The following is a 10,569-nucleotide window of genomic DNA, read 5'->3' as shown; positions in this document are numbered from 1 at the left end:
ATATCAATGGCCAAAACTACAACAAAGGATACTATCTAGCTGACAGTATCTATTCTCAGTGGAATACTCTAGTGAAGACAATCTCCAACCCTATAGGAGAGTAGAGGAAGAGATTTGGCCAGTCGCAAGAGAGTGCTAGGAAGGATATGGAGCGTGCTTCGGTGTTCTGCAATCACGATGGGGCATCGTTCGGTATCCTACTAGAACTTGAAGCATCAAGAAGTTGTGGGAGGCGATGACTGATTGTGTGACCATGCACAATATGATCGTAGAGGATGAGCGCCCAAAACGTATCTACGACCAAGGGTTTTGGTTTTAGGCTGACAATGTTGTGCCTGAGCATGGAGAAGCGGCAACGCTTGCACAGTTCATCCAATTTCATCATCAAATGCGTGATTGGAAAACTCGCATTCAGCTGCTAAATGATTTGGTTGGGCATATGCGAGCTCACATTGGCAGCCAATTGACGTATCGTTTTAAAAATGTATTTGAGACAATTGAATTTTTATTTGTCTTGTAAACTATAATATTTTTATTTGGCTTGTAAGTTATGATATATTTGTTTGGTTGTGAAACTATGTACTATGTTTGTATTTTGTTACACGGCAGACCCGTCGCGAGGACAAAAATAAGTTTGGATCCAAACGCAAAAGGGGACGGACGGTCGACACTAACAAACGAAAAGCGAACAAAACACGGGTTTCACGTTGGTGTTACTCTAGGTCTAGATGAGAAAATGAGAAAGAGGAGTGTTCACGGGTTCCACGGAGCTGATTTGTGACTCGACACTTCTGTCCACACACCTGGATTCCCGAGGAGCCTTATGCTAAAACTTGAAATGTTGCAGCTACTCTTGGAGAGGGTAGACTGCAGAGGTCAACACAGTCAAGGAGTCTTATGCTAAAACTTGAATTGCAGGCTACCCTTGAATCGCGTCTCCCTTGACCAGCGGAAGACTCGGCCGGTGCGGCGGGTGTAAACGTTTCCCCAACGAAAACGGATCACTCGATTACGATGTAGCGAAGCACGCGAAAGATGTGTGTGGGACGCTGAAACGACTTGCCGGACTTGCTGAAGGTGCGACGTGGGCACTCCTGCCATTGAGCGGCACCACTGCTCTGGTGGTAAGTGCTTCCTGGACTACCTCCGCCGCACCTTCGCCGTGGCGAGCTCGCCCTTGGCCTCCTCCAGCTGCTTCTGCAGCGCGGCGATCTCCGCCTCACGCGCCAACAGCTTCTCTTCCAGCTCCAGAGCGTAGTCCAAGGAGAACGACACGTAGTTCGCCGCCTGCGCACAAATAATGTGAGCATGCTCCGGCGAGTGAAGCGCTTGAATCTGACACCGCGTTCTCTGGCATACCTGGAGAATCGCAACATAGCTCGACGCGACGACGTCTGATGGCTCGGTCGCCGCAAACACGCGCTGCTGCGGTGGCGCGACGGCGCCCTGCAGCAGCTCCCGTGCAGCCTCCCAGTCTGTGCCGTCTCCGTCGGCGAAGTCTTGTGGCTGCCGAGAGGCCCCCGGCAGTAGCGAACACACGCTGGTAGGCACCGAGTGGCCACGGGCGGCAGGTGGAGCGTCCTCGTCGTTGGCATCGTCCAGGTTCCCTTTCTTCCCGCACAACGGCGACGACCCTGGCTCTGCTTTCACCTTCTTTGCCGATGCCGACGCTTGCCTGGCCATCTTCTCCGCCAGCATGGTCTTCATCATGTCGTAGACGGCGGAATCCATCCCTGGATATCAGGGGTAAGATCAGCCGCCGCACGAAACTTGGGGATGAGCGGGATTTCAGCGTTTACCTTTGGAATTGGAACGAGTAGAGGGCGGCGGCGGAGGGGCGGCCGTTGCCACGGCAGCGGCAAGGTTGCTGTCGCACAAACATGTCCTGATATCAACGGCGGCGCCGCCGTTAGCACCTAGCAGCTTCGCCACGGATTTCTTCTCCTCGTCTGTAAGCACCGGCTCCATGAAGGAGCTCTTGGACGGCTCGCCCCACTCCACAGGACAAGGCCACGGGGTCGGCGACGAGAGGAAGAAGAAGCCGCGCTTCCAGCCGTAGATGGAATGTGGCAACCCCGTGAAGCGCAAGCCGGGGCCGTCCCTGAAACTGGGTTTGAAGTAGTACCATCTTTTTTTCTGCTTGAGGTTGAGGACGGACAGCAGGAAGAAACGCCGGAACACCGCGAGCGACGGCGGCACGCCGGCGGAGCGGCAGAGCACGAGGAAGCCCGCCATGATGCGCCACGCGTTGGGCGCGAGCTGCGTCGGCGCGACGCCGAAGTGGGCGAGCGCCTCGCAGAAGAAGGGGTGCAGCGGGACGCGCATCCCGGCCTCCAGCGCGTGCGCGTACACGCAGACGCACCCCGGCGGCGGGGGCGAGCACGCGCGCAGGTCGCCGGCGGGGCGCGCGGTGTAGTGGTCCCTCGGGATGCCGTATTTCTTGCAAACGGCATCGGCGTCGTCCGGCGAGCGCAGGGACGAGACGAAGCCCTCGGCGTCGGCGCGCTTCGGGAGGACGACGGGAGCAGCGTCGGCGGGCCTCGGGAGGACGGCGGTAGCGGCGGCGTCGTCGAGGTTGGAGGTGGCGACCTGGTAGTCCGGGCCGGAGTACGAGGAAGAAGAATTCATGGGCGCGGGGTTGCTGGTCTGTGTCTGTGGTGTCTCCCGTCCCGTGTTGTACTACAGCAGAGGTATGAGCAGGCTGGTGGACTAGTCTGATGGCTTATCGAGGAGTCGTTGTCCTTGTGCTGTGAAGGGGTTTGTGTAAAGTCGATTTGAAGGCTGATTAGTGATACTCACTGCATCACAAACGAAAACTGCTCCATATTACTGCGCGTAGGATAATTCGGCGTATATTTTTGTTCATATGGCACTTTGATCACCAGGTAGTACATGATTATCATGGTACTCCTATGGCGCATATGGCACATCTAGAGTGAACTCTCTCATGGAAAATATGTAGTGTCATGTTCTTTTCTGAGCAGCTCACATTCTACCAAATCTCCCCAACCCCAACCATACCATGGCCAAGTCCACCTCCGGGATGGGCTGCACTTTCAGTAGATTGATCTTTCAGTTCAAATGATGGTAAGGCCGGGACAGGGATGATTTTACGAGATGACTAGGGTAGATATTTGCTGCTTACAAGGATAGTTCACTCCAATAAGGCTTTAGAAACTGAAGTCCAAACGATTGGTGAAGGGCTCTGGTTGGCGTTAGAACGATCAAGTCTACCTATACAACTTTAGTCCGACTGCGCAACCGCACTCAACGCGCTCAAACCTACTAGTAGCTTAGGTTTTTGGATTGTTTCACGTCTTGGCTTTGACAACGACGACGAAGATGCTAAATAAAGCAGCTCCGGATTCATCTCCGGTGAGACGATCATCCCTACCGTCGGTGATGGATTAGAGAACCAGTCCGTGCAAGCAAGGATGTTGTGGCAATGACATCTTTGTGGTGTACATGTGTCCTCGGACTCCGCCGTTGCGACGGTGTGTGCTCCAACGTCGGCGCTGAGCTTGGGAGGTAGTCCAGGAGCAAATGTAGATTGCGGTTTGTACATAGGACATTTGGAAGACGGAACGTGTGCTGAGTTCGTGGTTGATGGATGGCAAGTATGATTTCCCCCTTCGACATCTTAGTCGTGGTGGGGTGCTAGATTTGGAGTTCGATGACGTGTATGGGGTGTTGACTTGGTCTAATTCGTTCAACGACGATTGCTTCAATTTTGGTTCGTCACCTTAATGGTCCGCAAAGCTGCATATTGGTGATGGAGCCGCGTCGAGCTTGGGTGAGAAGGTGATCCGTCATTTTTTTTTCTTCGGTGGCTGCTTGGTGGTGTCGGAGGCTGGTGATGGGCCTTGGTGCCAAGCTCAGAGACGTTATATGCTGCCTTTCAATTTTGTTATGTCGATTTTTACGTGACTTGTATTTTGATCTTTATCATATGAATGACGCGCGTATTACTATGCACAAAAAAGCGATAATGCCTGGTATAGAATACACCCTGTTCCTTTGGTCTTTTGTATTTTTCTTCTAGTTTTTTCTTTTTCACTTTGTCATTTTTATAATTTTCGTACTATAAATATTTTTATAATATATGGTGAACATTAATTCACATACCCTCTTAACATTGTTTTAATATATGGAGAACTTTTTTGTAACACACGTTGAACATTTTTTTAAATATACATTGGACATTTTTGTAATATAAATTGAACCCTCTCTTAATATATGGTGAGGACGGGAGCAGTTCCCGACCCTGAATAATGGCCCCACCATCCAAACGTCATGGCCGGACGAAAGGCTGGCCAATGGCACATGATCCTCAGCCTACTCTCGGCTCTCGCTCTGGGAGTGTCACACTCACAGGCCTGGCGCGGGCCAAAGGACGGCAATGCTTGCGATAGCTTCGCCTCGAAGGCTGGCTGCAGCGGCATGCGTCGCATTTACTGGCTTTTCCTATTTTTTGCACCTGACCGATCATAACCTCTGGCCGTAGCCTGTAGCCCAGCTCGTGCTGGTAGGCATGTGTCCATGCCTGCTGGTTGATTCAAGCAGCGCTTGTATGCATCTAGACGGTGCAGACACCAGGGCCAACGGTGATACTTGATGCCTGTGCAAGGTCGTGTCCGAGGGACTATCGAGAATAAGTTGAAGGGAAAAGGATTTGTTGCTGATCAAGCTGCCCGTGCGAGCTGTCTGTGGGAAGAGAGACCGACGAGTCATGTGCGAAACAAAAGAAAAGGAATACTTTGCCGAGTGTACAAAAGTTAAAGAGCACATGACTTTATCATGACACGACATCGTGATCGACCCGAGCGTGTCCCAAGAGCATCTCCAGCTGTTCGGCTCCGCAAAAAGCGTTTTTTGAGCAAAAATAGCGCCTCCTGAGGCATCACCGGCGGAATTTTTGACATGGGAGGCCGATTCCCAGTTGCAAACGCAATGGCATAAGGACAGAAATGTTTCGCTGCTGCTCCAAAACCATATGGGATTTCCCTTTGATAATCTCTTCTACGCTTGATGAGATTTGGCACAACGTGCTATAGTAGCTGCTCAGAAAAGAACTTGACACTACAGATTTTCCATGAGAGAGTTCATTCCAGAGATGCCATATGCGCCGTAGCACCATGCATGATAATCAAAGTGCCATACGAAGAAAAAAATACACCGAATTATCGTACGCACAGTAATATCGAGCAATTTTTGTTTGTGATGCAGTGAATATCGTCCAGTAATCACAATATCAGCCTTTAAATCGACTTTACACCGACCCTTCAAAGTAGTCCACCAGCCTGCTCATATCTCCGCTGTACTCCAACAGCAGGCAATGAAAGACAGAGACCAACCCCCTCGCGCCCATGAGTTCTTCCTCCCCTTCCTCCGACCCGGACTACCAGGTTGCCACCTCTGACCTCGACGATGACGCCGCTACCGCCGTCCTACCTAAGCGCCCCGACGCCGAGGGCTTCGTCTCGTCCATGCGCTCGCCGGACGACGTCGACGCCGTGTGCAAGAAATACGGCATCCCGAGGGACCACTACACCGCGCGCCCCGCCGGCGATCTGCGCGCGTGCTCGCCCCCGCCGCCGGGGTGCGTCTGCGTGTACGCGCACGCGCTGGAGGCCGGGATGCGCGTCCCGCTGCACCCCTTCTTCTGCGAGGCGCTCGCCCACTTCGGCATCGCGCGGACGCAGCTCGCGCCCAACACGTGGCGCATCATGGCGGGCTTCCTCGTGCTCTGCCGCTCCGCCGGCGTGCCGCCGTCGCTCGCGGTGTTCCGGCGTTTCTTCCTGCTGTCCGTCCTCAACCACAGGCTGTTAGACGAATAAACTGTGGCTCGGCCAAGGCGTGTCGGGCGCGCGTACGTGCTGGTGCCAGACGAGCAGGGCATAGTCAGGGCCGTAGCTGCATGAGTGTGTGTAGCAGCACGTGTACGTGCGCGTGTGTGAGCTTGTTGCCGATGGAGCCGGAGGAGAACGCGTCCAGGGCTGTTGGTGGCCGCGTCGTCCGCGTACGGGCGCGACGGGAACGCAGGCCAGGTATGGCGTGGGACGTGGGATGTGGGCGACTGGGAGCGCCGTATAGAGCGGCGTGGCGTGCGTACGAGCGCACGTATAAAGGCTCGCTAGCCTCTGTGTATCGGCAGGTGGTGTTTAGTAGTTGAGTTCGTGCTCAGGAAATAAAACTAAGTGGCCGTTCGTGCGGCCGGCGGCGTTCGTGCGCCGGGCAAAATCCTGATGTGTCCTACTCGTTCTTCTTTCTTCTACCTCTGTCCACAGCTGTGAGAGAGAGCTAGCTAGGGCTGCGCCAACACAGGCGCAAGAAAAGATGGTACTACTTCCAACCCAGGTTCAAGGACAACTCCGGCTTGCGCTTCACGGGGTTGCCGGATTCCATCTGCGGCTGGAAGCGCGGGTTCTTCTTCCTCTCCTCGCCGACCCCGTGGCCCTGTCCCGTGGAGTTGGCCGAGCCGTCCAAGTGCTTCTTCGAGGACCCGGTGCTTACAAACGAGGAGCAGAAATCCGTGGCGAAGCTGTTAGGTGCTAACGGTGGCGCCGCCGTTGATATCAGGACATGTTTGTGCGACAGCAACCTTGCCGCTGCCGTTGTAACTGCCGCACCTCCGCCGGCGTCCTCTGCTCGTACAAGTGCCAGCTCTGAAGGTAAACGCTGAAATCCCCTTCATCCCCAAGTTGCGTGCAGCGGCTGATCTTACTCTTACTCTTGTTATTTAGGGATGGATTCCGCCGTCTACGACATGATGAAAACCATGCTGGCGGAGAAGATGGCCCGGCAAGCGTCGGCATCGGCAAACAAGGTGAAAACCGAGCCAGGGTCGTCGACGTTGTGCGGGAAGAAAGGGAGCCTGGACGAGGCCAACGACGAGGAGGGTCGTCCGCCTTCTTATGACGCTCCACCTGCCGCCCGTGGCTACTCGGTGCCCACCAGCGTGTGCTCGCCACTGCCGGGAGTCTCTCGGCAGCCACAAGACTTCGCCGACAGACACCGAGCACATCGAGAGGCTGCACGGGAGCTGTTGCAGGATGCCGTTGTTAGAAATTTAGGGTTTGCGGTCTACCCCTAATTTCTCTACGCTTATCCGTGGTGCCGCTCACAATTCGCATCTCTGAGGATAGGGGGTAGGACTTTCTTATACTGTCTTTTCAAAGAGTCCATCTCTTATACAGATAAGATTCCTAGTTGTTACAACTAGTTTCCGGTATAGAGTCCAGATCAAATTACCAACCACGATCATATTTGTTTGTTAACAGATTTTACCCGTTATGTCTCCGGAGCACGCGCTTGTGAGCAACGTGCCATAATAGAGTGTAAATTACTCTAATTATGTAGATCAACATTAGGGTTGTAATCTAATTATACGATCTAGCTCCTTCCAATCATCGGTGTACCCGGGTAGTCTTTCCAATATAAATATTGTATTCCACTAATAATCGACCAGCTTCCTTAAGCATATATCACTTAAATACGTTCCAGCAAGTAATAGTTCCATGATAATCATGTAAAGTAATTTCATGCATAAGTACATGTATATAAATTCCATAATGAGGTATTCTGAATATTAGTAATTCCTAGTGATTTGATATAGTTACAGGACACATAATTCCAACATCTCCCACTTGTCCCAAACGATCATTTAAATATTCGTAACCCATAGCCTTAACATGCTTGCCAAATACCTCCTGGCTTAGTCAAGGGATCAACAATCATATTAACACTACGTTGAAAACCCACAAATATATATACTATATATATAGTGATACTTCCCTTCAATATGTTTCCTTACTGTGACACCTACGATCGCTAGAGATCTTTAGTTTCCGCCTAATTATTCCAGCATAGCTGTCCTTGGCGCCTCGAGTATTATTTTCTCAAGTGTAATTTCACCTCTGTAGGCACCTTGAGTATTTTGTTTCCTCAAGTGAAATTCTGCATCAATTATTTTTAGTCACATATATCAATAATATCAATAATTCCACATTGAGTCAAAAAGAAGATAACCATCTTCAATAAAGTTTCCAAAAAAATGAAATAAAAATCAAATCCAATCAGATGATGAAGTTCCATCAATAACCATGTTTTGGAAGAAATTCCCGACTTCGGTCAATGAACCTGCACCATATTAGCACAAAAATAATAATAATTGAATGTGCGTACCTGGACTTATTTCTCATCTTGTAGATAGAGTAATAGCTTCCTCAATGTGTTTATCTTTAATATAAATTTTAGAACAAGTGACAGGTTATGATGCACTTTCCACAATCTTATATGATGTGTGAGATTCCCTTAGCTGCTTGTCTTTCATTCCACTTCTTGAATGCAGCATAAATTCCAGTAGCTAAGGTATGATAATATAATGAAGATGCAACAAATTTCAACACTATTTATTATTCCATGTTCCTCGGGAGTTCAATTATAATTCCTCACTGAGTTTGAGTATGATTCCCTTTATCAAATATGTTTTAACAGATTTGCAATTTTCCATAGAGAAACACTTCAAAAATATTTTCTATGCATTTCCACTCATAAAACATAGGATGTTTCAAATGTTCCTTTCATATGAAAGTTAAAAGATGACCAAGCTTTCACTTCCATCAATGTGACTTTATCATTGCAAACAACAAAACAATGTTAATGTATACAATAATAATGCAAAATATTATACACATACATTTGTAGATAACCGCCTTGCTTCATTTCGAAAACCAAATGACCTGCTATTCCATTGATGTGAAGCTTGTTATAGGACAATACATTATAATATACTCAATTGGCAAACCAAGTCTTTAGTTCCTCTTTCCCAAAATTCCAGGAGAGAGAGTTTCCACAAAGTATATTTCCCTCTGTGTGAATAATTGAACAACAAGAGTGGCATTATAATATTCCAGTGAGCCAATTATCCTTACAAAAAAATCACTTCTAGACAATAGGCTTGCGGTTATTCGGTATGATATTAAGTTCCCAAACTATGCTCTTCCTCATTTGAGTTTATTCCTTCCTGCAATTCTTCCACCCATAGTTGACATTGAAAAAAAAACTTAAGAGAATTTAGTGATTCCTCTAAAATTTAGAGTGAGATCCCCCAACAACATATAACAATTATACAGACATGATATTCCAAGCTAATTCCTCCCACTTATCCTAAGCATGTCATGTTGGGAGTGACACTTGTAGTTTCCTTGGGGTCAATATTATATTCCAGTATGATTGTCAATAATTCCACCCTCGGTCATAAAAGTGATTGTGTTCCTATTTTCCACCAGTATTCTTTTCCAGATAACTAAGGAAACACCCTTTGATCCACCAGAATAACCATGAAAATTCCGGCGTGCGCCTTGTAATAACTGAAAATTTCATGCCAAAAATAGAATATTTCCTTCCAGTCAAGTGACTGTACTAGATGGAGAATGATATCAACAAATGACCTTATGCAATGCTTCTTTTCAAAGAAACAAAGGAGTATACAAGACAATCAATTCCTCCATTCAATTGTGGAGTGTATGGTATATTACACTGGTGAATAGTTCCATGCTCTTTACATACAAACGATATATTCCTGAAGTGTAATTCCCCCACCAATCAGTTGTTAAAACTATGATATTATTTAATCAACGGATTTTCCACTTAAGTATAACATGTGACCAGCACAATAAAACCATTTATTTCCACCTTCAGGGCAAGATGTATAAGTTCCAATACCTATTATATATATGCTTCAGAAAACCAAATTCCTCCCACTAAAGTTTTGAATTCCAGAATTAGTGAGCCACTCGATTTAGTTCCATGATATGTGACAAAATTGTCCATGACAGAAATATTCCAAGCATATGTTCCCATTGTAGGTATTCCTCCATGTGGAGTTATCTTCCCCAAAATAAACAGTTTGGGTTGCCAACATTCATTGGACCATCAACAAATAAGAGATCATTGTACAAAATTCCACAATGCACTAATTACCATTGAGCAATATTTTCACTCTTCCTTTTCCAAATAGAATGGCATAGTCAATAGACTCCAAGATAGAACAATAAATCAAATACCTTCTCACTGAAGTTGCATAGAGTGTTCTATAACAATAATACTTTTCCTCCACAAGGGAGTTTCATTACTTAATTTCCAATCCAAAGTACAACAATTTTCTTTTGAAATTGTTGCATGCCAATAAAGTTGCTATAGTAGTCCAACAATGAATGATGTATATAAACAAACACCATAATCCAACTATTTGAACAAATAGTGAAAATTAGACATTATAATTCAAACATTGGCAGTGGACATACCGTTAAGTGAGAGCAAATTTCCTTTTCCACGTAGTGGTTCCCATCTTCCTCCATAAATAAGTGATGTTTCATAATAGACACTTCCTCTTAGCCAATTCTATTTGAAATATTGTATCTTCCTGTTCAAGGTGTAGTCAACCATAATTGACCAGATCATTCCGTCGAAGATTTTTCTATCTTCCTCCATAGAGCAAATAGTATCCCATATCGCAGAGATTGGATGACCACTCAGGGTGACAAATGTATATAAAATTATTCCAAT

The 10,569-nt window shown here is 47.7% G+C and overlaps 1 protein-coding gene and 1 pseudogene across 2 annotated transcripts; one reads left to right on the top strand and one right to left on the bottom strand.

Annotated features, from left to right (window-relative positions):
* Window positions 1-679: 679 nt before the first annotated feature.
* On the bottom strand, window positions 680-2,748 carry LOC125521576 (uncharacterized). The gene is made up of 3 exons (XM_048686639.2): window positions 1,800-2,748; window positions 1,360-1,733; window positions 680-1,287 (listed from the first exon to the last, which is right to left on the bottom strand). The coding sequence occupies exons 1-3, from the start codon at window positions 2,626-2,628 to the stop codon at window positions 1,141-1,143; spliced, it is 1,350 nt and encodes a 449-aa protein (XP_048542596.2). The 5' UTR covers window positions 2,629-2,748; the 3' UTR covers window positions 680-1,140.
* A 2,285-nt stretch (window positions 2,749-5,033) lies between these two features.
* On the top strand, window positions 5,034-7,438 carry LOC147958360 (uncharacterized; annotated as a pseudogene). The gene is made up of 3 exons (XR_015612135.1): window positions 5,034-5,803; window positions 6,301-6,671; window positions 6,744-7,438. The product of XR_015612135.1 is annotated as an uncharacterized LOC147958360 (transcript).
* Window positions 7,439-10,569: the final 3,131 nt, after the last annotated feature.

The sequence above is a fragment of the Triticum urartu genome, chromosome 7A (genome assembly GCF_056163025.1).
Source record: "Triticum urartu cultivar PI428250 chromosome 7A, HENAU_Tu73, whole genome shotgun sequence".
NCBI lineage: Eukaryota > Viridiplantae > Streptophyta > Magnoliopsida > Poales > Poaceae > Triticum > Triticum urartu.
This window is presented reverse-complemented; position numbering and strand designations above follow the sequence as displayed.